At 37.8% G+C, this 26,833-nt stretch overlaps 14 protein-coding genes across 14 annotated transcripts; 5 read left to right on the forward strand and 9 right to left on the reverse strand.

Moving 5' to 3' along the window:
• Positions 1-96: 96 nt before the first annotated feature.
• FDP41_001555 (uncharacterized protein) lies at positions 97-1,554 on the reverse strand (the record flags this gene model as incomplete). The annotated part of the gene is made up of 5 exons (XM_044704652.1): positions 97-265; positions 352-542; positions 640-736; positions 866-1,272; positions 1,363-1,554. 5 exons carry the CDS (start codon positions 1,552-1,554, stop codon positions 97-99), a joined length of 1,056 nt encoding a protein of 351 aa, XP_044563925.1.
• A 311-nt stretch (positions 1,555-1,865) lies between these two features.
• On the reverse strand, positions 1,866-3,596 carry FDP41_001556 (uncharacterized protein; the record flags this gene model as incomplete). The annotated part of the gene is made up of 1 exon (XM_044704653.1): positions 1,866-3,596. The coding sequence occupies one exon, from the start codon at positions 3,594-3,596 to the stop codon at positions 1,866-1,868; it is 1,731 nt and encodes a 576-aa protein (XP_044563926.1).
• A 491-nt stretch (positions 3,597-4,087) lies between these two features.
• Positions 4,088-5,899, forward strand: FDP41_001557 (uncharacterized protein; the record flags this gene model as incomplete). Its single annotated transcript, XM_044704654.1, has 1 exon — positions 4,088-5,899. The coding sequence occupies one exon, from the start codon at positions 4,088-4,090 to the stop codon at positions 5,897-5,899; it is 1,812 nt and encodes a 603-aa protein (XP_044563927.1).
• Positions 5,900-6,405: 506 nt separating this feature from the next.
• Positions 6,406-7,047, reverse strand: FDP41_001558 (uncharacterized protein; the record flags this gene model as incomplete). The annotated part of the gene is made up of 1 exon (XM_044704655.1): positions 6,406-7,047. One exon carries the CDS (start codon positions 7,045-7,047, stop codon positions 6,406-6,408), a length of 642 nt encoding a protein of 213 aa, XP_044563928.1.
• Positions 7,048-7,346: 299 nt separating this feature from the next.
• FDP41_001559 (uncharacterized protein) lies at positions 7,347-11,528 on the forward strand (the record flags this gene model as incomplete). The annotated part of the gene is made up of 1 exon (XM_044704656.1): positions 7,347-11,528. The coding sequence occupies one exon, from the start codon at positions 7,347-7,349 to the stop codon at positions 11,526-11,528; it is 4,182 nt and encodes a 1,393-aa protein (XP_044563929.1).
• A 129-nt stretch (positions 11,529-11,657) lies between these two features.
• Positions 11,658-12,311, forward strand: FDP41_001560 (uncharacterized protein; the record flags this gene model as incomplete). The annotated part of the gene is made up of 1 exon (XM_044704658.1): positions 11,658-12,311. The coding sequence occupies one exon, from the start codon at positions 11,658-11,660 to the stop codon at positions 12,309-12,311; it is 654 nt and encodes a 217-aa protein (XP_044563930.1).
• Positions 12,312-12,501: 190 nt separating this feature from the next.
• Positions 12,502-13,901, forward strand: FDP41_001561 (uncharacterized protein; the record flags this gene model as incomplete). The annotated part of the gene is made up of 3 exons (XM_044704659.1): positions 12,502-12,944; positions 13,005-13,324; positions 13,387-13,901. The coding sequence occupies 3 exons, from the start codon at positions 12,502-12,504 to the stop codon at positions 13,899-13,901; spliced, it is 1,278 nt and encodes a 425-aa protein (XP_044563931.1).
• Positions 13,902-14,027: 126 nt separating this feature from the next.
• FDP41_001562 (uncharacterized protein) lies at positions 14,028-16,018 on the reverse strand (the record flags this gene model as incomplete). The annotated part of the gene is made up of 2 exons (XM_044704660.1): positions 14,028-15,111; positions 15,213-16,018. The coding sequence occupies 2 exons, from the start codon at positions 16,016-16,018 to the stop codon at positions 14,028-14,030; spliced, it is 1,890 nt and encodes a 629-aa protein (XP_044563932.1).
• A 501-nt stretch (positions 16,019-16,519) lies between these two features.
• FDP41_001563 (uncharacterized protein) lies at positions 16,520-18,298 on the reverse strand (the record flags this gene model as incomplete). Its single annotated transcript, XM_044704661.1, has 1 exon — positions 16,520-18,298. The coding sequence occupies one exon, from the start codon at positions 18,296-18,298 to the stop codon at positions 16,520-16,522; it is 1,779 nt and encodes a 592-aa protein (XP_044563933.1).
• Positions 18,299-19,293: 995 nt separating this feature from the next.
• FDP41_001564 (uncharacterized protein) lies at positions 19,294-21,204 on the reverse strand (the record flags this gene model as incomplete). The annotated part of the gene is made up of 1 exon (XM_044704662.1): positions 19,294-21,204. One exon carries the CDS (start codon positions 21,202-21,204, stop codon positions 19,294-19,296), a length of 1,911 nt encoding a protein of 636 aa, XP_044563934.1.
• Positions 21,205-22,059: 855 nt separating this feature from the next.
• Positions 22,060-23,759, forward strand: FDP41_001565 (uncharacterized protein; the record flags this gene model as incomplete). Its single annotated transcript, XM_044704663.1, has 4 exons — positions 22,060-22,502; positions 22,578-22,745; positions 22,868-23,268; positions 23,347-23,759. The coding sequence occupies 4 exons, from the start codon at positions 22,060-22,062 to the stop codon at positions 23,757-23,759; spliced, it is 1,425 nt and encodes a 474-aa protein (XP_044563935.1).
• A 773-nt stretch (positions 23,760-24,532) lies between these two features.
• FDP41_001566 (uncharacterized protein) lies at positions 24,533-25,406 on the reverse strand (the record flags this gene model as incomplete). The annotated part of the gene is made up of 2 exons (XM_044704664.1): positions 24,533-25,162; positions 25,224-25,406. 2 exons carry the CDS (start codon positions 25,404-25,406, stop codon positions 24,533-24,535), a joined length of 813 nt encoding a protein of 270 aa, XP_044563936.1.
• Positions 25,407-25,419: 13 nt separating this feature from the next.
• FDP41_001567 (uncharacterized protein) lies at positions 25,420-26,312 on the reverse strand (the record flags this gene model as incomplete). The annotated part of the gene is made up of 2 exons (XM_044704665.1): positions 25,420-26,096; positions 26,195-26,312. The coding sequence occupies 2 exons, from the start codon at positions 26,310-26,312 to the stop codon at positions 25,420-25,422; spliced, it is 795 nt and encodes a 264-aa protein (XP_044563937.1).
• Positions 26,313-26,335: 23 nt separating this feature from the next.
• Positions 26,336-26,746, reverse strand: FDP41_001568 (uncharacterized protein; the record flags this gene model as incomplete). Its single annotated transcript, XM_044704666.1, has 1 exon — positions 26,336-26,746. One exon carries the CDS (start codon positions 26,744-26,746, stop codon positions 26,336-26,338), a length of 411 nt encoding a protein of 136 aa, XP_044563938.1.
• Between the last annotated feature and the right edge of the window lie 87 nt (positions 26,747-26,833).

The following is a 26,833-nucleotide window of genomic DNA, read 5'->3' on the forward strand; positions in this document are numbered from 1 at the left end:
TTGAAATTTAAATCAACTTTATCTCTCACTATGGTGTCATGTTTTGAAAAGTTTTTTGTGACAAGTCAAGTTTTTCGTGAGTATGTAAAAATTTGTCTAATTTGCATTAGAAACTGTTCCATAAGAGGTCTGTGAGGATGTTTGTTCTGGTAGGTCCTCTTCTTTTTCATTTGTCAAATGATTTTGTTGATCAGAGGTCGATGTTGGAGTACTGGTATCAAGAAAGATTGGATTATTTGTCATGATAGTTCTGCCTCGCCGAATTCTGTACGAATGAAAAGTCATGGTGAAAATATTTAAGCATCGACGAAGATGAGGGTTTGATATCAACGGTGAAGAAATTCTACCTACTGCAAAATATAAATAATAATTCTGAGAGCATTGACAGTGCAATGAATTCCAATGATAACTTCCTCAGCAAATGCAACATTGCTCCAAAAGTAGTTTTCCTGATTTTCAATAAAACAATAGAGTAATAATGAAAAGATGACGAGTGCAGCAAGCGATACAAAAATGTTGCACCACACAATAATTCTCTTGTACTGTGTAAAAATCAGTGCAGATTCAATCAATGTGTATATATTTTGTGTGAATCAGTAATGAATCTCAGTATTCATAAAGGGTCTCTCAACAACCTACCCAATGTCTTCGATAAAGAAATATGCTTAAAAAACATTCATACACAATGGCAAACGTGCAAAAACCTTCAAGGGCTAAAAACCAAATTTCTTCAATTCTTTTTTCAAATAAATCATTAAATCAAAGATGAAAATAATCAATTAGAATCGATTCAATCCAAGTAGTGTCACAATTATGCATTTTCGTCATTCCAACATTTCATTATTATTACAACATTCGCACTTACTTTCCTCGTTTATAAATTGCCCATGCAAACAAAAAAGCTGCCAATCCGCTCATAATTAATAAATACAATGAATAAATAATTGAATATCTCCACTTTACAATTAAATCTCGCAATGAAAAATTTTCAAATAATTTTCTGGTAATGTATTTCTTTCGTTCTTGATGAAAGCTCTCAATTTCTTGTGTTTGATATCGTGGTGATGACACCTTGCCATTCTCAATATCATGATGGTGTTGGCTTAACATTGCTTCTTCTTCGTCGTCCTCTTCATCAGTCAAAATTTGAGGAGTGTAATAAATAGCTGTGCCGAGTGGATGTGACTCATGATGCTCATTAGAGAGATGTTTTTCATGATGATGATGGTGTTTATGATTTTGCAAATGAGGAACATAATGAGGGTCTACCTTCTAAGTTCCAAAATTTGGAAAATCACACAAACCATGAATTATACAATTCATGAATCAAACAACACACAAAAAACACACAAAAAAACATACGCTCACTTTTTCCAATAACTTGTTGGTTGTCAGTGATGATGATGCTTCCGAATCACCACCACTTCCACTATGGGCAATCATCGAAGAAGAAGAACCAGACATTGGTGAGGATGAAAGTTCGGAAAGTAAATGATTCTCATCATGAATGGCCACAAAGGCTTGCTTGGGTTGGGAAACCTGATGTAACATCATCGTCGTGGTAGTGTGCTCGATGAAGAGAAGCCAAGAGATGGCTTTCGGTATTTTTCTTTGTGTGTTCCAAAAGGGCGACCTTTTTGAGTGATCCGATCACTCATCGGGCTGAGGAATTGGGTTCGAAAAAGGGAAACAAAATTTCCATTGAGCCAATGTGGTTCATGCATTTGGTCAAAGTTTACAGATAAGTTTTGACTGATTTCCAATCTTTGGATGTGAAAGTCCTGAACCATCATCACTTTCAATGTGAATAATATTGAGTATAGTATTCTCTCACAACAATCATCATGACAAATAATAACTTATCTTTATTTGGTTTGAATGATACCACTGGCAATTAACTTTTGAATTTTTCCAAAAATGTCAGGATTTCTCAAATGTTTTTGAGCAGCCACTGGATCATTTTGGAAATCTCTTAACACTTGCTGCATGACAGGATCTTGAAGAATGCCTGCAATTTCTGGATCTTTCATGGCGTTTTGAATTCTCTGTTCGTCTCTCTCACCAGCACTATTTTGAATGGCAGTCATGACAGCACTCATTCCACTCTTCACTTCTTCATTGTTTGGATCAAGCTTACTGGCTTGATCATAGGTTGTGAGGGCCTTATGATATTCCTTACATGCCATGTGACATTGTGCTTTTCTGATATAGGCCTTGACAAAGTTTGGATCCATCTCAATGGCCTTCTCTGCGTCCTTCAAGGCATAGGCAAACTCTCCTAATTTGATATAGCATGCAGCTCTATTACTGTAGAGAGTTGGATCTTTTGGATTTCTCTTGATGGCTTCATTGTATTCTTTCATGGCTTCAGGGAATTTCTTTTCCTTGAAATAGTTATTACCCTTATTCTTGTGTTCGGTAGCAATTTCTGGATTGATATAGGCCTCTTCCTCTAATTTTCTAATAAGCTTTTCACACTCTTGCTTCTTCTTGACAACTTCTGGATTTCGGTGCTCTGTAATCGACTCAGTATAATAGCTAAGAGCTTGTGTGTAGTTTTGTTGTCTGAAATAAGCATTTCCAATACGAGCATAACCTTTAGCAATTTCCTTAAAATCGGCATGATTGGCCTTTCCGACTTCAATGGCCTCCTCACATTGCTTGATGCATTTCGAGTAGTCACCTTGTTCCATATATACAGCAGCCTTATTCAAATAGAGAACCATATTTGTGGGGTCCAATTGAATGGCCTTCTCGTAATGTTCGAGAGCCTTGTCGAATTCCTTCTTTTTGTAATATTCATTTCCGAGATTCTTCTCAATCATGGCTGGCTGTTGATTTAGCTCTTCCAATCGTTTCTTTTCTTCCTCTTGTCTTTTACGTTCCTCTTCCTTTCGTCTTTGTCTTTCTTCTTCTTCTCTCTTTCCCCTTTCAGCTCTCATACGTTCGTCCATTTCGGGATTGACTTGCATCAAGAAAATCATTGTTTGCATAATTCTTTGATCACCAATATATTTCTGTAAGCTTTGTGGATTACTTTGAAGTTCTTTGAGGGCATCCACATAATCCTTCTCGAGTAAATGTTTGGCAAGTTCTGGATGATTTTCAATTTTACCAAATAAATTAGGATCATTGAATATTTTCAATAGAGGCAATGCTGCATCGGCTCCCATTGGAGTTTCTTGATCCGTTGACATGTTATCTTGATCGTATGATGCTGATGAACCTCCAGAGTTGATCAAAGCAGTTTCCACTTCCTTCATTAAATTCTTAATTTGTTCATTGTTGGGTTCAAGTTTGAGTCCATTCGTTAATGCTTCAAAAGCTTCCTCGAGTCTTCCGAGACCATAGAGTGCTTGTCCTTTTCTCAAGAAGCCCTTGGAGAAGGATGGTTGAACCTCGGTGCACTTGATGGCATCTTGCAAAGCATCGTGGAATTTACTCAACTTTAAATAGACAGCAGCTCGATTTGAAAGCAATACATGATGATTGGGCTCAACTCCAAGTCCTTTCGAGTAGAGCTTCACCGCTTCTTCGTCCTTGCCTTCCTTCAGGGCTTGATTTCCTTGGTTTTTGAAATCCTCAGCAGAACTCATCTCGTTGATTTTTTTTTGAATGTTTCCCCATTTCCGATTCATAGATAGGAAATGAAGCAATCGGAAGATGATTCCGGAATCAAAAGCGTCGACGAAAGGTTCAACAATGAAGTTACTAAGTGCTACGTGGAAGACATGATGATTCATCAAAGTTGGGTCGAGATTTAGAAGGCTTAATATCATACTACTAGTAATAACACATCTTCTCTCTCTCCTCTAAAAAATTCTTCATCTCGTTGAGGTGGTTTTAATATGTTGTTTTTTAGGAGATAAAAAATCAAGAAACAAAAATAGCGATCTTGTTGTTGTTTGCTCGATATTCATTGATTGTTGAAGCAAAATCATCTCAAAGTAGTGGAAGAGTATTGCGTTCTTTCGGAATTTGTTGTACTTGGAATTGATTTTCAAGTGATTTACAACTCTATTCGGAGCCTTAATATTCAAAGTTCTTCAATCGATTGACGCTTTCTGAAATCCACTGATTTTTAAGAATGGACTCCCCGATAGCTATATCTTCATCAACTAATCATGATCATCATGATGAGGATAACAATAGCACCAAAATCGGTAAAGGATCAATACCAGTTGTTCCGTTCCTGAATACAAGGGCTTCCTTGCAAATCCCTGCGAGCCACTCACCATCTTTGACCAGTTCTCCTAGTACACCAAAAGAAATTTCCAGAATTGATGGAGAACGGAATTTTAGAGAGAGACCTTCTCCAAGGAGATCTTTTTCGTTTGTTTGGAAAAATCATTCCCTCAATAACAACAAAACCTCAAACACATCGTCTCCCACAACATTGAGCCACACTTTTCAAAAACCTAATCATGAAAATCAGCTTTTTGATGACACGGAAATTAAGAAAGTGATCACAATGTCGCTTCAGTTGACTGAAGAGGTAAAAAGACTAAAGACTAGCCTGTCAGGTCGGGAATTACAAAATCAAGTTCTTGAGAAGGAGAACCAATTTTTACATGATGAGCTAGCAGCTTTTAAAGAAAAAGTCTCTGGTCTAGAATCTAAAAGTAACAAACTCAAATATCAAAGAGATAGATATCATAGTCAGCTCAATGCCCTAACGGAAAAGTATGAGGCACTAAAAATCAAAACTTCTTCGCCACAAGTTGTCACCATTGGAACAGACAATAATGAGGATATTTCAGATGACGAAGAAAATGTTTTTAGCAACAACTTCACTGAGTCAAACTCCATCACGGAAGAAGAATCTATTTACAAACTGCCTTACTCAAATTCAAAAACCAAAGATAAAGCATGGATTACAACAGCAGAACTCAAGAATAATTATCATAATGTTTGTGACAAGGTGGATGAGCTGAGTGCAAAGTTGGAGAGAAGTGAAAAAGCACTCAAAGAAAGCCTTCAACAAAACAAGTTGTTGGAAATTCAGTTGGAAAATGCAAGAGCAAATGAAAAGGCTCTTCTTCAAAAAGTTGAGAGCACTGAAAAGCTCTACTATGAGTCTTGCGAAAAATTGGAGGCTCTCAATAGTAAATCATTGAAAAAGGACTCGGTCGCATTACGTCACGATATGAGTAACGAGGTGACCCGTAATGCGTCTTTAGAAGGTGTAGCCACCTCTTCAAATGAAGGTGAAAACGAAAATACAGAATGGCCTTCTATTGATAGGCTTTCAGACCAAATTGACCTCATGTCTACAGAAATGTTTGAAGGAGAGGAGCGAAGCGTTTTTCTGGAGAAGGAAAATCAAAGATTAAGAGCTCAAATTGAGGAGTTGCAACGAATTTTAGACCATACCAGGGATGATCTTCAGCTATTGAGGATACAGTCCACATTGTCATCACCTAGAACCCCAAGACTTTCAACACCCAGAGAATTCGAAAGACCCTCCTCAGATCGATCCAATCAAAGTGAAGGTGTCGACTCAAAAATCATGGATGAGTGGACCAAATTATTGGCCGATAAATTTGACCATAATCTTCGAATACTCAAGGAACAGGTGGTGAAATATGAAAAGAGAGCACACAACATGAATGTTTCGCATGATCATTTGTCTGAGACCTCTAGCTCATTACTTGAAGATTACTTTAGGTTGACTCTTCTTTCTGTGAAGATACTTCTTTCCAAAGAGCCCAGATATCAGAATACAGTATGGTACAAAATATGGTGTGATATTGATAGTGAAGAGATTTACTCTTGTGTGCTGACCAACGAAATTCCCATTGAAGAGTGGTGGCTTTTTCTTTTCACTACCGTTCAGACGCGTTTGGAGAACGCCAAGTTGGACTACGAAGAGGAAGAGGAGAGAGATATCGAAATGTAAAGATTTGTGGTCATTCTTTCGAGAAACCCCTAACAAAAGCTTAACAATGTGAACAATCAATCCAAAAAGGAGAGGCACAATCCAATCAAAAATTACCTTCTAAATGGCAAAGTAATGTAAAATCTAAGACAATATGAATTGATTATGAGAAAACTGTCGAATAGTCTTTGGAGAAAAGATGAAAACAAGCAATAATGATCCATATTATGACAATTATTAAGAAATGTCAAATGATGACAAATTGACAATCAATCCTTGCTTGACTCAATAGACCTTACAGAATTTTTTACCGCTTAAATATTACAACAAGTCAATTCAGCCACCTTAAATAGCGTCAAAAGTCATGGTTTGAATGCCAAAATTCAATAAAAAAACAACAAAATTAAATCTAGTCCATATGAATTGGTTAAATAAAATTCTTCCAGTGCTGGCTTTTGAAATATCAACATCAGATCTCCAATACATTTGAAAGAACATCAAGTGATTACTATTGGCATTCACATGGGCTATTCATAAATAGCTTCGATAATGACATTAGCAATTGCCATATCACCTTCGTGAGATAGTGAGAGATGAGTCACATAATCATTGGCGTTTCTTTCGTCTAAAATTTCTCTCACAATTTTTGAAATCTCTTCACCCTCCAGTTTCAGGAGAGGAGGAAACAACCGCGTCCTGTAATTATTTGAAATTTTAGAGGTCTCTGAAAGTAAATGGCCTGTTTGTTGTTGCTTGTGAACATACATTTGCTTGCTGCCAATTCCACTCACTCCTAATGCCTTTATAGTAGCCTCTTTTGCAGCCCATCTTGAGGCATAATATTGTGCAATCTTCATTTGCAAAACCATGTGTTGTTGAGTTAATAAATGTTGATTGAATTCTTGATCCCTAGTATTAATTTCTCGTTTCGAAACATGATGATCGTCATTGTCAGGTGAATTATTGTTTGTGGTGTTCGTATTTAAAGTGCCGATGCTTGTATTCGATCGATGGAATGCACTCTCAAAACTATAAGGACACTGATCGATTTCAATCGGATGATAAATTCTTTTCACAAATTTTTCTCCATATTTCATCAATAATTTATGCATTCTTGATATGGATGTCAAATCAACACCCATACCAATAATCCTCGAATTATTTTTCATTTCTCTTGTCTTCGGATGATAGAGAGAAAAAAGTATACAACGTTTGAATTTTTTAATTTGCGAGTTGTTTGAATTATGGCAAATTTGATCGGGAAGCGATATTTTTAAAAACTGTTGATTTGAAAAAAATATTTTGAGAGTTTTTTTCGGAGATATTCATCCCTTTTCTCTTCTGCTCCACTCACGGCGTGTGTGTGTTCGATATTATTTGAAGTTCACTTTTGGTGAGAGACTTTGTGTGTGTAATCATCATCGGATGAGAAGAGTGAGTGCGTGTGTTGATGATGAGTACAACCACAATGATGATGAATAATAGTAACACCTCTACAAACCAAACCACTACTGGAAATAATTTTACAACAACGAGTACGGCAATGATGAATAACAACAATAGCGCCCTTTCATCATCAGAAATGATGAGTTTAAATTCTTCGAGCTCGGATAAGCATGGAATCATGCTCAACAATGAAATGACCAACCACCACAACAATCATCATTCGACCATCCCCATAACAATGATGAATGAAACAAACCCAAGTCATTCCCGAACAAGGATGATGGCAGAATCAACCCCACCAAATTCCAATACAAGCAATCAACGTACTTGTATTCCATCACCAAACTCCCACCTCAATACTGAAGGCAGTTTCATTACTCCCAATTTATCTCAACCATTCCAACAACCTCCACAAGAAATGGGTGAGGCTTTTCCTTCACCTCTAAACACCACCACCCTAGGTTTTAAAACTGCCACCACCACCACCCATGCGTCGGCACTCTCTCCGAATCATTCTGCAATTACTTCTCTCCTTAATAATAATAACAAGCCCTTATTAGCCCAAGGTATGGCCCAATCACAGACGACATTTTCAACTCATACCAACAACAAGAATCCTGGATCTGATCGTACGATAACAACCCAATTACCATCTATGGGAACCACAATCGGTCAGCAACAACATCCACAGCAACACTTGTGGCCAGAGCAACACATTTCCAACGACGGACTTCCCTCTCTTCAACAATTCGGTCTTCTTTTCAGTCATTCCTTAAATACACATCCATCCACTGTTCAATCCAACAACTTTCATGGCATTAATTCTTCAGATCACTTCAACATTTCTCCACTCCAAATACAACAACATCCATTGCCAACAAATAATGTTACCTCACCCATTCATAATTGCGAAAACAATAGTAGTTCACAACTGAAATTTGCAAGCCCTCCAACTCCTACTAAAAATTTCAATTCTCTTCATACTAGCCCAATATTAAACCAATTGGTGCAATCACAACAAACGACAGAAAGTCAACAACAATCAAACATTATGAAGCATCAACAAAGAAATGTTTTTGCATCTTCTGCCTCATCAGGTACTGTCAAGAATGCAGCTAATGCTGCAATTCAATCACTTCAACATTTGCCTCAAAGTAGTTCTGCGTCAAATTTGCCCAATAGAACCTCGAACCAACAATTTACAAGTAACAATTCTTCGCCAATGAACACAACTCCCACCTCTCTAAATTCTCCGGAAAGTATTACCTTCCCACTACCCAGTAATCCAGCGATTTATGAAGGTCTCATGAAACTTGTCGCTCACCGTATTATGGAGTGCATTTTGGCGTTCGACGACAAAACTTCCAAGAATGTAGAAGTCAAGAACAGGCTACAAGATGAATGGATCAACTTAGTGAACGAATATTTCATTGTTGGAAAACGCCTTGACGGATTACCTCAAATGTTGCACTGCTTATTTGGGATGTTGACAGAAGAGTCTGAAGTTGAAATTGTACGAGAGAGATTGAATGAGGGCAACAACATGTTACTCGGACACATCTCCATTGATTTTAAGGCAAATCTTAGATTATTACGGCTCAAAATTTGCATCTTCTTTTTACTCTACAGATTGAGCAACGGTAGCTGTTTCCAAGAATTAAGTTCTTTTGAGGAATTCCTGGATATTAATTCATTAAGTGTGAATGAGAGAATGTTCAGTTCCATATCATGGGAACAGTTCATCTTAGATATGGACGCAATAGAGAGCAAATTAAGGTTTAGAGTTGATCTCGTATCTCACCATGAAAGTGACGAAAGTAATGTTGATGATGACGAAGACACTGGATACGTCTTGAGCGTAAAACAAAACACAATGAATTATGTCAAGCTCAAATCAGTAGCTGAGGAAAAATTGTCTGCTTCATTCGACCAACTTTTGTTGGAAATGAATGTTATGAATTCTTCGAACAAACATCGTCAACCTAAATTCTACAGACTTCAGCTTTCCGTTCAAATGTCCAACTATTTAACAATTACCAAGTATAGCAATACCATTATTGATGTGTCTATTGACGGCATCCTTTCAAGTCGAACTATTCACGACCTCTCACCATTACGTATCGTATCAGCCGAAAGAAAGAATCGGATTGTGGTTTTACATTTAAACAGAGACTTTTTTGTTACTCCAACAAGAGACAAGTCTGACGTAGACTTTGTTGTGGAGTTTGGAAAAGGTAGCGATCGAAAAAGAGCATCTATCAAGAGCATTTACATAGACCGGTTACTCGTTGATTTTTCTTCATACTCTATGTATCAACATGTTTCAGTATGTAGAGGCCAAGAAATTCTGTGCGAAGAATTGGAAATTACAATGCTTAACAATATGGGAACTGTAAACTCAGGAGGGCTCAAGGTGAATACTATGGCTCCAACTTCATTGTCAGAGGAGCCAAGCAGTGTATCTTCAATAGCAAGTAATGCCTTCTCTCCTGGATCAGCCACTCCAGAAGAGTCTCCACGCAGTAGCAAGAGAGCCTATTCCGCTGATGACGAAAAAGCAGGCACTCCGAACTGTGTCAGCCCAGCAAGTGGCTCTAAAAGAGCAAAGAGTGGGCACAACCAAAACAGCATGAATTTGGCCAGCATTTCACAATATGTTAAAAGCTTACGAGACAGATGTGGATTCTCTTTGTTACACATTGCAGCCATGTATGGGTTTAATAATGCCATTGAATTTTTGCATGAAGCTCTCTCGATATCCATCGATATTACTGATAATTATCAATACTCTCCATATCATTGGTCGTGCTTGGCATGTAAGCCCTCCACAGCAAAACTACTGATCAGCAAAGGAGCAAGCACCACCCGTAAAAACATTCACAACATGACTGGAATTGAAATTGCTGCAGCCAGAAATCACAAACATTTTGTTGAGGAGCTTGAATTTGAGCTTGAACAACATGCATGTTCTGCTCTTTTTGATTTGTATGCCCATGTTTCAGACTCAGACAACATATTGACCATTCAATCACAGTCACAACAGTTACCACAGCAACAACAACGATCAAAAGTACCAAGCCCACCGCTTGAATGGTCGATACCTTCCACTAACGATGGCATTCCTCAAAATTTAAAGATCTCTTCACACAGTAAGGTAAAACAAATGACTGTCAATACTACTAACCTCAACAAGAACACTGATTCAGCTCGACCAAAGAAAAAACAGGAGCAAAAGATCAGCCCAACCACAGCCTCAACACAATTAGTTAGTCCACCTCCACCAAGTTCTGGCAAGAAGCAAACTGGTGCATCCAAATCAACTCCAAATTCATCCTATAACAACACAGACTCACCCATTCCAGTCACTCTACCCTCATCATCAGCAACGAATTCGAATCTCTCTCAACGTATGGAGCTTTTCATCAAACCAAGTCGGAAAAAAAGAACCTACATTTCGTGTTTTCCCAAAGAATTGTGCTCAAGTCCTTACAAGTATGACATTCTCTTAAGGATACCTCTCAATTATACCAACCAATTTAATGAGAGTAATTTCACTTTTCATCTCATGATTCAAGGTGCAGATAAAAACTGGACGCCAGTGACCGAACAGGCAGTGGACATTGTCAAGTATTTGAGAACTATGTTTCCTCTTAATTTCAGAGAAATTGAATGGAGACTCATGTACAAGGTATGCTCCTTCCATTATGGTAGAAAACCTTTCAAACTAAGGGTTATTTACAATACGAACATGAACCCTGCATCAGCGAATCCTGTCCATGAATCCTTGAGTCAGAATTCGGATGGCAAGGTGTGTTTACCTGACAACACCGTCGTTTTTGAGTCTGACGAGTTCTATATTGTGGCACGAAAGAAAAAGGACTCGTTTCATGAATCATCCACTGGGGGTGAAGATGCCTTCTCTGCTGATCAATCGCCACTTACTGAGCTTCAAGGTCAATTCTCTCCAGCCTCTTCTTCTCCATCTCCACTTCCACTTTTAAATCAGCTCGATTCACACACATCGAATCTGCAATTAGTCATGCTCCAAAATAGCAACAATAACAACTTGGCACAAGAAGCAACAACCAGTCAATCATCCTCCTCACATGGTCAATTTAGTTTTTTACCGTCCAACAATACCAACAACATTCCAACCTCGGCCTTTCAATACCCTCCAAATCAACATCAGCAGAACCTGTATTAGCTCCAATGCAATTACTTTACTGTGAGTTGTGGTCGCTCATCAGTCCTCTTTTGCCTTCTGTTGAAACGGTATTATTCATGAAATGCCACCAGCGGATAAAAGTGGCGCGCAAAAACTACGAATAAAAAAATGTCGAGTCGAAAACAAACACGATTCACTAACGATGACACACAAGATCAAGCCTCCGAGGAAGAGAAACATGTTGGATTCAATGAAGCCGATTTTGATAAATTGAGTGACAGGTTGTCATTCATGACTGGATCGACTGGAAAGTCTTCCTTCAATATGAACAAATTTTTCATCAACCCCATGGAGCAACGAGAGTTGAGTATGGGACGAGCAAAACTGAAACGATACGACGAACGCATTGCCGCAGAGATTGACAAGATCCATGAATTGAAGCACCAAATAACACAAATCACGCGAGTGATAGCAGACAATCATTCTCACATATCCTATTTACAAATGGATGAAGAAGCTCTGAAATTAGAGTTTATAAAAGCAAAATTGGAATATGAACTCGAGTGCAGAAAGAGACAAATGCATGAGAAGGAAATTAAGCATCTCCGAAAAATTCGAGAAGCAAAAGAAAACGAATTTCTTCGAAAAGGATGGATATTACAGAAAGAACAAGCCGTTCTTCGCAAACATGAATCCAAAACCACAGACATTGTTCAGCAAGTCACTCGAATACAAAACGAAGTCGAAGAGTTGGAAGACGATGTGCATCACTATAAGAGTTTGGATCGAAAGTTGAAATCCACCATTCAAAACCAGTTGTGAAGAACTGAAAAAAGAAATTTGCAAGAAAAAAATACTAATTCTGAGAGAGAGGTCAATCTTTCCCTCTTAATGGTAATCATCATCAAGGCCTTATTATTCTCTTGTTGTTCTCGCTCGTGATTTCTCTCGTAATATTGAAACAATTCTCTCACTCAGTTTCGCTTTCAAAACATTTTCATCTTGTATCATTATGTTTCCGTTGAGCTCTGAAAAGAAGAATAGTTTTCTTTTCCAAGCGGTGGAGAAGGAGCAAGAAACGTTTAAGCCTCAGTTATCTTCATCGCCCTCTCGGTTACCAACAACAACAACAAGCACACGACGAGTCAAAGAGCGCCTCAAGGAAAAGTCAAAGAAGGGATATGAGAATATCGTAAACCGATTGCATCAACATTTGGAAAAAAAGAAGCTGAATCAACATGCCACCAATAAGTCGGTCTATGAAAGCCAAGCAATCAAAATGAAGCAAATGAATCGTTTGATTAATTCCATTGACTCGTGGACTCTCCACTCGATTGAGTACCATCTGAAAGAGAAGGAAAAGTTGTTGAGGAATTCACTACCTTGCCTCACCCAAAAAACAACTCATTACGATGAAAAGAAAAAGGAAGATCTCATCAAACTTGCAACCTTGGAGTAAGTACATTATTGTATTTCATCATCATGGTAATTCACCGATAATCTCCAAAAACAAAGAGCAAAAGAAAGATGTACCATACGAAAGAGAGTTCAGGAAAAACGAGCATCCCTGGATGCATATGAACGGCTATTGCAATATCAATACAAAAGAAGGAAATCGTTTGAGAGGGGTCAATTAACATTGTTTAAGGATGAATACTATGAAGAGGAGATGAATAATTTTATGAAAGAAGGATTAGGTTCCTCCACCATCGATAACATGCTGAACACAAGTTGTAACAACAAATCAGGGAATTTGATAATTGCTCTTCTGGACTCATCGGAAACTATGGAGATGGAACTTGGTCAGCCTCGCCCAGTTCTAACTTCAGTCAATAGTAAGTCTTATTGCTTTGATAATGATTATTGAACATCTTGATCAAAAAAATTCAAACCAAAGTTGTAAAACGAATGCCCGATGAGAAATTAAATTTCTTAACTCAAGAGGAAATTAAAAAACTAGAAGCTATTAAAGAGCAAAAGAGATTGGAAAACGAACAAGTATTAGAAATGGAACGAAAAAGGAAGGAGGAAGAACATACACGAATTATGCAGGAACAGGAGCATTACATAGAGTTGGAGATAATTGACGAGAAAGAACGAGACCTTAACACTCAGGAGGAAAATCAACCCTTCTCAGAAGGGACCTGCGTCGACGAGTTGACCAATTCACATGAACTAGAAGCGTCGAAAGAACCACAACTTCATATTCACATGGTAGTTAAGGAAATTATGCAAAATGTTATTACACGAAACAATATTCGTGAAGCAGTTTCTCAAATTGTTGGAAATGTCATCTTTGCACAGTCCACCGTCTGCAAGAAAGAGAGACCTACTAACACCTCAGATTCTGATATTATTCACAACTTTGTGTCAGAAATACTTGCAAGAGTGATCAATCTAAATTCATGTTGAAATAATTGCAATCTTTGGAATAGCTCTCTTTGATTTCAATAAATGATCAGAAAAAGTTGCAAAATCGCATGGATTGTCACGAATTGATTTATTGTAGAGACAACACAACAATGAATGAAGGCTCTCCTAGTAGAAAAATAAATTATCCTCAGCATTCCAAAAATCTTGAAGTCGTTGTCTTGTTTGATCGAAATCGATAACTCGTCTCATGGTCTTGACTTCTTGGCCTACAATAATGTATGCTACTGGAATTTCCAAATTGTCACAGGCAATAATGAGTTCCTCACTGTTGCACTTATTCACAAAGTCCTCGGTGAGGCCAACCAATTCACAGAAAACTTCTCTACACTTGCCAAAGTATTGTTTGGCTCCATTCTTGAAAGTTCTCTTCTCCTCCAACTTCCATCTGTCTTTAATGTTAAGGAATTTGATTTTCTTGGCTTTGGCATTCTCAATCATTCCGTACAGTTTAGCCAAATCCTCGTCAAACTTTTGCTTGATTGACTTAATTCGTTCCTCCCTTAAAAGTTGTTCCTCCTCTGAAAGCATTGTCTTTACAGTAGTGTTTAAGATACTCTCCAGTTGTCGATTTGGGTAGGATCCTTTCGACAGTTTCTTTCTGCAGAGAGGACAAGACTGATTCTTGGCGAGCCAATCATAGAGACACTTCTTACAAAAGTTGTGACCACATTGCAGGATGGTTGGCTCTACAAACCAATTGTAGCAAATGCAACATGTGAACTCGGTGTGACATGTATCATGAATGATCTTTAGCTTGAGCTTATCTTCAGAAACACTTGAAGAAGTGATATCTGCTGTTTGCAGAACAGTTGCCTCAGAGCCACTTGTGCTTGATTGGCTGTCTTTCACTCTCTTGGCCGGTGAAGAGACAGAATCGAGTTGAGCTGCCTCCAAGTTTCTCTTTAACTGATCCGTATTGCTGCCACTGCTACTACTCACACCCGCATTATCCACAGATCCATTCTCAACAGAGTTAAGATTGTTCAAATTGGCACTACTCAAAGTCTTCATGATGGCCATTGGATCCAATAGTTCAAATCTGTAAATAAACGCTTGTTTCAATTGATCTACCAAGACAGTTTTCCATTCTTGCTCGGTAGCAAAATTGTGCCTTGACTTGTCTCCCAATGTAATGAAGCCATTGGTGGTGGCTGTGGTTCCTCCAGTAATAATGATCAAGTCTCCATGTCTAAATGGTTGAGATGATGTCAAACATTTTCATTCATATCGATATAGGATGTTTGGGTTGTTGTCATTCAAATGGAACAAGACATTGTCAAAAATACTTACTTGAGAAATGCTCTTGAGATTTTTCTTCCATTCACAAGTGTTCCATTTAAGCTTTTCAAATCCTCAATTTCAAAACTAACATCAGAGACATTTCGATAAATCTTGGCATGATGTCTCGACACAAATTTAGCTTGTTGTTTCGAGAATATTCTCACATTGTTGTCGGGTAATCTTCCAATGGTAATGACATCGTCCACCAAAGAAAATTCCTTTGGTATGTCAGTGTAATTGGTATTGGCTAGGACTAGTTTTCCCCAAGGCTTTTTGTTTTCCGAGGACGAAGAGGATGAAGATGTAGTCTTTGCACTAGTTGTTGTTGTGGAAGAAGGAGTAGATGTGTTTGTTCCTAATGATGATGATGATGAAACAACAACAGACGATGATAGAGGTTGTGGTTGCTGCGTCAAGGTCTTGTTGTTGGGTGGAAATGGAGGAAATGCCGTACTGTTGGGTGGAATCATCATCATCATGGTGGGAGGTGGAGGAGGCTTTGCATCAACAACAGGTGTTTGTTGTTGCTGCTTTGGAGTGATCGGTGGTTGTTGAAGCTTGGAAGGTGTTGTTGTTTGAGGAGTAGTAGTCGGTGGTGGTGGTGGTGGTGGTGGAGAAGAGGAGGTTGGTGATGATTTGATGGTTGCAGCTGAAGAAGAAGTACTTGCTCCGTTCGGTGTTGGTGGTTGTTGTTGTGGAATGGTTGCGAGAGCAGGAGAGGCTGTGGTCGTTGAAGATAATGATGATGAGGTTGCTTGTTTGATTTCTGCCTCAACATCATTGAGTTCATCAAAGTTTGGTTCTTCTTCGGTCATTGGTGGAGCAAAAGATGAAAAGGCTTTGCGGAGAGTGCAGGGGATAAAGATTTACAAGTGGAACTTTGAGGTTTGTTTTTTTTTCGAATATTTGGGGAATTTTTTTGCAAGAGAATCTCTTCATTTTCAGCCTTGCAAAAATTTTCGTCAGAGCCAAAAAATAGGGTTGTTTACCTCTTGCAAGATCGCAAACACATGTACCAAAAACCTGTCACTTATTCGTCAATCTAATGTCAGCTGTAAATGGCAAGCAAAGAAGAATTGAATCTCTTCAGAAAACCATTTTTTTTACGTCCAAGCCTGCTAAAATGTAGTGAGAACAGAAAAAGTCTGTCCACCACAAAAGGCCAACCAACCAATTTTTTTGTGTAGTCAGTTACATTTTAATGTTGACGAATATCTGACAGGTCTTTACTGCGATTTAACTCTCTCGAGCTAGAATGTTCAAAGACAAGCAAGAGGAATCCTTAGACGAAGCTGATGTGAAGAAAGAACTCAAATTTATTGATGAGTGAACAACCAATCGGTCAATTTTTCAAGACTCTCCTTATACTTCTTCTTCTTGTCGGAAGGCTTTAAGTCCTTATCGTCCAAAGATCTATAAAGTTCCTCACTCACCACAACAACCTCAAAGTTGACAGCCTTTGTATCGAGATCATGAATTTCGTGGAGTGTGACCTTAATACTACCATCCTCAGAGTGATAATGTTTCTTAAACTTGACAATTGTTCCTTTGAATCGATAAGGGCTTGGTGGATTCTTCAAAAAGTCAGGATTAGTAAATTCATTCTTTTCATTATTCCACAAGTTTGCACATTCGTTCAAGAATGAGTCCATCTCACTTCTATTCTTATCCTGTTGCTCGACATCATTTGGAACATAACTTGCAATGGTAATCTTAAAGTCATTCAAGTTTGATCGTTCCTTTGTAATTGGAGTAACATAATTCAAAGTATAGTAGTTCCTAGTATGTTCATTCTTCTTGATTTGTTCTAATTTTCCTGTCGCCTTGTTAACCTCAAAAGTAATGGTTTCATTCTTTTCTGAAGGTTGAGAGTTATCCTCCTCTTTTGGCTTGTCACCTGGCTTTCCAAAGTAAATAGCAACAATGGTTGCATCTTCATCTGGTATGTATTTGAGATTTGACTTGAGCTTTTCATAAAATGTCTTGTCAATAATTCTGTTAAAATGATATCTAATATCTTTTCCATGTTTCATTTCCAGCAATTCTGGAATCTTGAGAGTGTCCTTTGTTGCCTTATATGCCAATAATTGGCCATACAAAGCCTTCACACTCAATACTTCAGATTCGTTCTTTCTCAATTCAATGTCCACAAGTTTAGTAGCAATTTTATCCAACATGTCTTCCTTTGTCTTCTTGTTCATTAAAGTCATTTCCTTGTGATGAGTATTGTGGTCTCCACCAGCATGAGCCTCATCATGATGAGCATCACTCACTACGTGAGAGGTTGCATAAGCATCGTCATGATGATCCTCACTTTCACCTTCCTTCTTCAAAATCATTCTACTGAATGTAGAATTTGGTTGGCTTGAATAAACAGCCAAACATGTGAAAGGTCTCAAAGCAATATCATATTCATTCAAATCAATTTCTTCTTGATTCTCAGCATCCAAACGCTCAGCAAGTTCTGGAATCACCAAAGTGCTAAAGGTTTCAGAAAAATGTGTCATTGAGAAATGACCAATTCTGTTTTGGACCAATTCCTCTGCTTTCAGAACGCTCTCCTCCGAGCTACCTCCAAGAACGACAGTCATATTCTTGACGCTGTACCAAGAAATACCCGACTGTTTCTTGACTTCATTGGCAAACGAGCCTTTTTCTCCGACAAGGAAACGTGGATCGACTTTAGCTGGAATTGTAATTGTTCGTTCGTGAGAGTAGTGAGGAGGGTGAAGTGTTTTATCGGTTGATGATGAAGAAGCACTGTTAGATGAAGTGGATCCAAATTGTTGATTCATCTTCTTTTCATAGTGTGGATTTGAGCCTGAAGTCTTCTTTTTAGGGACATTAACACTCGCAGTAGTGCTCGAACCGGTGGTGCTAGTTGGAGTGGTCTTCTTTCTTGATGAAGAAGAACTCATAGAGCTGAAGGCAGCATTATTACTAATTGGAGCATTTGTGGTTGGTACTCCTTTTTGTTTTCTACCACCTCTTTGCTTCTTGGTGCTGACATTCCAATCAGAAGTATCCTCTTCTTGGTGTTGTTCTTGTCGATTTGGGTCATCTTCAATAATTACAGCCTTTTCCAAATGTGCCATCTTTATAATATTTTAAATAATACCGAGTGAGGTTGTTGTTGAATTGGACTTGATGATAAATGTGTCGTTGATGAAAATCTCTTTCTCTGATGATGATGATGATACGAAGCTTCACAACAGCAACCGAGAAGAAGAAGAAATGGAATTACACACAAAATGCAACCAGAAAAATTTTTTGAAACGATTTTTGAGACTTCTCGAGTTGTTGAGTGATCGTCACCAAGCTGTTGCTTTTCGAATGTTATCCAAAAGCATTCATCACCAGGTGAAGGAAAAGACTCGACAAAAAGACTTTCAAATCCAAGCGACTTTGGTAAGAACAATGGAGATCAACACTCTCGTTTCACTAATTGGTCAATTTGATCGTCTCTCTTTAGGATCCTTGTTCATCATCCTCTTGATTGGTTTGAAAAGACAACACATTGTTTCGTTGGGTTCAACAAAAAAATAGAGCCTCAACGAAAACAGCTCACACTCCAGAAAAACCATAATATTATCGAGAGAGAAAAGGTCTATTTCGAGGCTTCATGTACATCCCGGGGTGACTCGATTTTGAAAAACCATTGACTGTACTTCTACAGGATCTTTTCTGTAGGATTACTTAAACTCGACTTTCGAGTCAATCTGACCTTTGAGGTTAACCAAGATGAAGACTCTGTAGTCACTTGTTCTGAGCATGATATCGAACTGGAGACATGTTGATTCAGGTTTCCTCGTTCATAGATGATTGCTGCATTCCTTTCCTTGCCAAGGATTGTGAATGGGGGACAGGTGAACATGCAGATTGGTTCCTTTTTTTGTATCAAGAGAAAATTGTTGTCAATTACAAAACCAGCCTTGATCAATCCGATCACCACATACGGTGACAACTCTTTTAATTACTCATTCTACTGCTTATCTACAACATTTATTACGTAAACATCAATAGTGCAACAATGCCGGGCACTGATACAATTCGTCGCGAAAGGGATATTCCAATTTATTCAAGCACCCAATTACATCATCATGAGTAAGAGAGCCATGATCACCACCAAACAAACACTTTCAGCCATTGAGACCATTGAGAAAGAACCTTCAGAAACTCTGGTGGTACTCTCTTGTCCTTTGGTGGAGGGCAACACTTTCACCACAATCACTCCACTGGCATATTCATCACTATTACTTGAAACCACCGAACGATAGAATGCAGTCGCTCCCACATTCGATTGAACAAAACACGAGGTGGTTGTATTGGAATACTTTTGAGGAAACAAGGAAGGAATGAGAGTGAATGAAAATCCATAATATCGCTTCGCTTGTGGAAAGGGTATCAATTGAGTTTCCAATTCTGAATTTCCAACTCGATTGCTAATGATGGGTTTCCAAACATCCATCGTTGCAGAATTGAATTGAGAACATCCATATTCTCCTTGTGAGGGATTGTAGGACAGAGTTGGTGTGAATGTCTTGAAACAACACAAATAGGCATCATTGACGATAAGATGATTGTTTCCGAGCACAGATGAAGTTTGAACCTTAACCAACACTTTCTCACCTGTTTGGAACACTGATTTTGATGTCCAGTCAGCTGATGATATAAACATGACGGGGACAAGAGAAAAGTTCTTATCCGAAGGAGCATCTACAATCGAATAATCAATTTTGAAAGGAATGTAATTAATCAATTCATCTAACACTCCATTTACTCTCAAAGAAGCTTTGAAGAAGGTGAGAGCTCTGTAATCATTCACTTTCACGTTGGAAGACATTTGAATTTGATAAAAACTAAAGGGACCACTCTGATACAAGAATGAAATCATGGACACTTGAAAAACGTAATTTGGATTTGTAGTATTGTAGAATGTGAATGAGCTGAGTGATGTGTTTGAAGTTCGAAGGATCATTTGAACTTGAAGAACTCCTGTCAATGCATTGGTGGTCAATTGTTGAGTGTATAAATTCACACCATAGGGATTCAACGGAGAGTATTCATTGAAAGAGGAGATGACTGTTGCAGAGATTTTCACATAAATGACTTGAGTAGTGGTGAATTTGAAGGCTCTGCAAAAACCACCATTTGACAATCCCTTTTCATCAAGATAATAGAGAGCAATGGGAATGGTGATTTTAAGATAATCTCCTATCAATTCTGTTGTTAAATTTGTGTTTAGAGCCAAATACTCCAAGTTGAGAATTTGAGAATAATAGACCTTGTGACAAGGTGTGAAAATTGCCAATTTCAAATCCACTCTCTCACCACCACTCAACAAACATTGATCTGAATGGAAGGATGAATTGTCTCCAATGAACATGACATGAGAGAATTCAGCATTGACATCCTGTGTGAAATTCACCGAAAACCATATGCCGTCCGAAGTGCTAAATGAAGTAATGATTGGTTTTGGAGCTCCTTCAACACTTGAATCCCAACAGGTTCCAGTTTCATTGGTCAATAACTCACAGTTGAGTCCAGTAAAGCCATCATTGCAGACACATGTATCTGGAGCGACACATGAACCTCTTCCATGGCATACAGAAGTTGCATTTGCTAAAACAGAATAACACAATGGCAAGGAGCAATTTTCACCACCCCATGGATACCAACAATTACAACGATTGGAAGAGAGACAAGTTCCATGTCCACTACAAACATTGGATGCGTATTGTTGAATTCCAAAACAACCCATCAGGGAACAGTCCGATCCAACCCAACCAGAATTACATGTGCAAACGTCCGTGGCAATGCATGAGCCATGACCACTGCACACATAGGTGTTGTTGGTTTGGGAGATGCCGAAACAAGAGGTGGTGGTGGTGTTGGTGTTGCTTCCATGAACAAGGAACAACACGGGAGTAAACGTATGAGAAAAGAGCAACAAGAATAAGGTGCCAATAACGAAGAATAGTTTGTGAATGGAGGAGAACATTTTGTTTCAAAATTAAAGACGTGAATATGGTGTGTTGAAGAGTTGTTAAACACTCCAGAAGTGAGAATCTGTCAGCCTGTCATGTTGGGAACGAAAATACCCTGAGACACGTTCACTTCTCTGCAAACTGGTTACCTTATCTTAAAATTCTTACTTTGACAGCTGAGTTCGTCAGTCCTCTTTTGCTCGCGTGTGTGCTGCTGACCAAAATAAAGTCAAGGTTAGTGAATGGAACAGTTTGTGCAACCAAGGGAACTTTGAACATGTTGTTCATAAAAAGTTCATTGTTCTCATTTCGGAAGAAAAAAAAACAACAAAAAAATATGACACTCAAATGGGAAGTCAAAGGTGATTTGAAAATCTTCAGAACTCGATTACTGGCCTTGGGATGGTTATTCGTGTTCTTGTTTCCTCCGGTGGTGCCGTGTCTCATCATGATATGGGAAAAGAGAAAAGTAGAGGCAGAAGGAACACAAACTGGTATCGGATGTTGTAATAATTATTATTTCATATGTGGTATGGTGGATGTGTGTACCATCCTATTGACCATACTCGGATGGGTACCTGGATGTATATTTACAGCTATTTTATTAGCTTCTATTTAAATTGTTCATATTGTAGGGTCAGGTTGTTGTTGTTGTGGTAATGATTGAATTCATTTCGGAATGTGTGATGAATGGATTCAGATAGAGTTGATGGTTTAATTCAATGGAATATACGTGGATGGAAGTTTCATAATTCATGTTCGTGAATGTGAAGAAAATTATTGATCATCACTCAGCGAGGTCAAAATTACGATCATGATCACATTCGCCAGACATAGTAACTCCCTATTTGGAAATTCAAATAAAAAAAATGCAGAATAACCTTTCCGAGCATGAAGACGTTATGGAGGAAGAAAAGCTTGATGATGACGATGAAGATGAAAATAATGAACACACAATGGTCACTACATCAACTACAACACCACACAATAGTTCTACTACTACCTTATCAACCAACAATAATTACGGAGATGAAACGTTGGACTTGTACGATCAGGATGATGATGGCGATGATGAGGAAGATGATGATGATTCATGGGATGATTTATACAATTATGAATCTCTTGCAGATGTGTTAGATGAAGAGGAGGAATTGGTAAAAGTTTGGAAAAGAATTCAAAACGTTTTCAAACATCGTAAAGACGCTCTCATGGATCATGTTCAAAATTTATCCACCAATTTAAAGAAACAAGTCGATGATCGGAAACTAAAATTAAAGAAGAAAAAGGAGAGGTTTGAACGAGAATTAAGAAGGTATGTGAGTTTTGTCAAATGATATTTAATGATCATACATTATTTGTCAATATAATACATGATATTGATGTAAAGACCTGAAACCATTAAATTTAAGGACAAGTTGGCCTTCACGTTGGGAGTGATCATTTTGACTTCATCTACCTTCTTATTGGCTAAATATCCTCAATTTCTCCCAAATTATTACATGATCTTGTGTATCATATTGATGGTGATGAGATTCTTTTCTTATCATGGCAGAGGGTAAGTATGAATCAACAAAAGAAAGATTGCAATAATTCCTTGATAATGATTCATCACAAAATGCATGAATGACTTTTTATGGAATGCATTCAAAATATTCACACTCTCACTCTCACTCACAGATATCACTACTTTATGCTTGATTTCTGCTACTTGGCCAATTTAATTCTCATTGTCTATTTAACGTTTTATCCTTCGAGTCCACATTTATTCATGATGAATTTTGTGAATTGTACTGGACCATTATTGTTTTCAGTGATCATGTGGAGAAATAGTTTGGTGTTCCATTCGATTGAAAAAGTCACATCAGTCTTTATTCATATTTATCCAAATTTGGTTGTTTTTGTTTTGAGATGGATGGTCAAGCATAAGGATGGCATTGTTAAATTTCCTTCTACAGGGCAAGAATATCATATTTGCATTCGTAACGACGAGGAATGTACCATATCGTTTCGTGACGTATTTTATACACACATTGTACTCTTTTGTTTTTGGCAAATTGGATATTTTATCAAAACTAATGGTATGTTGTTGGATTGAATAGGTGTGAAATCATGCATGTTTATATTACAATAATGGCTCCTCCTTGTTCTCAAAACAGTCATCGACAAGTCCTATTTGCAAAGAAGAGCAAACTTACAAACCACGTACCGCTATCTCACCTCAAAGTCATACATTCAAATGTTAAGTGATAAGATTTATGGTACAAAATATCGTCCATATGGCTTCATTACATTACAGTTCATTTATCACATGCTCACATTAATTCCTGTGAAATTTGCCTTTGACAATTTCTATCTGCATGTGATCATGCTGTCAGGTGTATTTTTATGTTCTATCTATAACGGAGCCTCTTTTTACTTTGAACGATTTGTAAAGCATTATGTGGAAGATCTTAATAAGATTGCTGATCAATTGGAAAAGGAAGAACGAGATGCTGAAGCTTTGGAATCGAGTGCTTCTGCCACCGCCACGAACATTATTAACAGTGAGGCCTCAACACAAGCTCTCTGAGAGTCACTAATTCTCGCCTTTTCGAGCTTGTTGGCCTTGATGTTTTCTCCAATATTACTGAGTTCTTGCAAATTTGGAAATTAGATTGAACCAGTTACGAAATGCATTTTTCTCAAAAAGTTCTCGTCATATTGCATACTTTTTAATTATGCAGTAAACATTTTATTCGTCGTCACTGGAGATTTCCACAACTTCATCATTTTGTTGTTTTGCGTCACTACTATGTTTTCTGGGTCTCCTTGGAAGAACTTTGTATTGGAAAGGATAGTGATCCATTCGATTTTTTGTGGAAGAGCACAAAGAGCTTCATCTTTGATGTTCAAAATTTCATCAATATCATTCAAGGTTTGAACAAAGAAGGGACGTCGATGCAATTCATGTTTCACGTATTCTAATTGAAGATCTCGTCGGAAAAAGTCGGCTGCTATATTTATATCACGTCTCGTTCTGGTAAACCTCACTTGGGCATAGTCATGGTTTTCACTCGGTTTGAGAACATCCTGTGCTTTGGAAATTTGCCTTTTAGTTTTTAATCTCTGCAACGTCGAGTGTATGTAGGGAGACCGGAAAGTCATTCTCATGATCAAGATCTTGGCAAGGCCAGTAAATTTGTCGATGTGTGACCTGAATCTCGCACAGAACTTTCCTAACTTATTCATTCTGATAGCTTCTCTCGCTCTAGGTAGACAGTACAATTGGTTTCCATCAAAGCCAAAGCAACAACTTGGCACATCGAAACCCATTAATATTTCAGCTGGATTTTTGTAAATACGTTATATAATTTGTATGGGACGAATTGGATAATTGAATCTAAAAGTTATGGCATGCTCTGTTCTGTAGGTTACAATGTCATCAATGCGATCAGAAGTGTCAAGATCAACCTTGTAGAATTTCTTTGGAATTTTGCTCAAATTTTTCTTAATCAAGTTATAGACACCAATGATCTTCTTTTCCGCTTGCTGTTCAGAGAGTCCATAGAAAAATAGGTCAATATCACTGTTTTTCCATGAATCTGACCTTGAATAGTACTCCGCTAAACTACTATCAAATCGTTCTGGATTCACTATTTTGGTATTCAGGTCGTTATCGTCGTAAGATGATGATTCTGAATCACTGTTACAATCTGACGAATCTGTGAAATAATCGTCATCACTGTTTTCAGCTATTACATCTTCATCCACTTTGTGAGTTTGCTCAACAACATCACCACCGTCATTGTCGTAGTCATAAAGAACATGATCATTGGGTTCATCTTTGTCAGTCTTCTTCTGTTTAAGATGCAATTTGATTTGTTCAACTTTGAGTGCAGCTGCTAACACACTACCACCGGCAACAAAGCAGTTACTCCAATCCATATCTTTAAACAAGTCATAGGTAAATGCATTAAATTGAAGGAAGAAATCCTTTCGTGATTCACATAATTGTGGTACTGAGGGAATTAAGTTTTGCTTGCTTGAAAACTACGGGATCTTCAAAGTCAAAGAGCAATCCAATGCCTTTGGGTGGTTCATACTTGGAAAATTCTAGTTCTCGTAATTGATGATCAGGTCCATAAACGCTAACTAAATGTAAATATGGATCATCGAGCATACTATTATCTCTGTCAATGACGTATAAATTTCTCAATAAATCTTCCTCTTTCTTCATTTTAATAAGCTTTTCATAGCTCAATGGGATATCTAAATGGGTTAAAATATTCAATCAATTCTTTTAACCTAAGTTCCTTTGCCTCCTTGTATATTTGTTTCTGTTTTGCTGAATCTCGTGGAATGCATGATGTATTCTCAGATTCTAAATAATTAAATATGATTCTATACACGTCAGGATCAGGATCAAGAAAGATGGAGGAAGTCTTGTCCATTTTTTTAAGCATGTGTATGAAAACACTTTCCGAATGTTTCACAAGCTTTTCAATGTTCACTGAAAAGGATATACCTCTGACATTGAATGTAACAAACGTAGGCTTTAACCTGTTCTCTTTTTCTAGCACTGTTTTCTTTTCCTGCTCAAGGAGAGATTCATGTTCTTGGAAATATTTCTCTACTCGAGATTGTTCTTCAATGGTCAATTGATTGAATTTTAAAATCCATTCTTCATCTGCTAAATGTTGATTTTCGCTAACCATTGTGTCATTAAAAACTGAAGGCATCGTTATTTCTTGGACCTCGTCATCCTCTTGTTGCATCTCTGGTTGTTCTCCAAATTTTTCAAGAAGATGGCAAATTCTTTCGCTCAATTTTGTTGTTCCAAAGAAATCAGATTCTTCAAGTAAGTTTTTCAAATGTTGAATCGAGTCGGCACTATTTTCTTCCCACAAACCAATATGTGTCGTGGAACCTAAAGAAACAAAGATAACAGTGTTAAATTATGTACGTTTATTTCATATGAAAACCACTCTTCGTTTCGAATTGAAACTTTTCGTGTGGAAAACTTACCTGTACGCAAGTGCTCCAAGATAAGTGGAAAATAATCAGGGTTTCTATCTTTGAAGAGAATTGCACCATTTTCATCTCTATCAATTTTAAAATCCGAATTCATCATGACCTTGATCATATTTTCTCTCTTTGTAAGTGTGTTCAGTGTTGTAACAAAATTCTTCCTCCCACGCATAAATGAACTAGATTTTCCTGTGAAGACAGAATATCGTCCAATACGGGATCGTTTGCCTGATGATCTTTCTTGTTGGGTTCTGAATGCTCTTCTTGTTGATGATGTTGCATCATTTCATGTGGTACTTGTTGTGGTTGGTTTCCTCCATCATCATTCATGAACTTTTCCAAAATTTCAAGCTCTTTCTTTCTTGCTTCATAGTGTTCCTTTTCGGTTTTTAATTTCATCAGTTTTTCCATTCGGAATCGCTCCAACTGCTCTCTCATGAGAAGGTGAGTAGATTCATTAGAATGTTCTTCCTCTTGGTCTTCAACCACAGTTTGTCGACACGTTTCATCAAAGCGCTTTCTTTTCGCTTGCTGGTCATCGGGAAGCATTTTTTTTTGAACTCTAAAAAAAATCCACTTTTTGGAAGAGATCTCTCAGAGTTGACTCTGTGCATTAAAAAGTGAAAATTCGAGGAA

This window comes from Naegleria fowleri, assembly GCF_008403515.1.
Source record: "Naegleria fowleri strain ATCC 30894 chromosome Unknown tig27, whole genome shotgun sequence".
Classification (NCBI taxonomy): Eukaryota; Heterolobosea; class Eutetramitea; order Acrasida; family Naegleriidae; genus Naegleria; species Naegleria fowleri.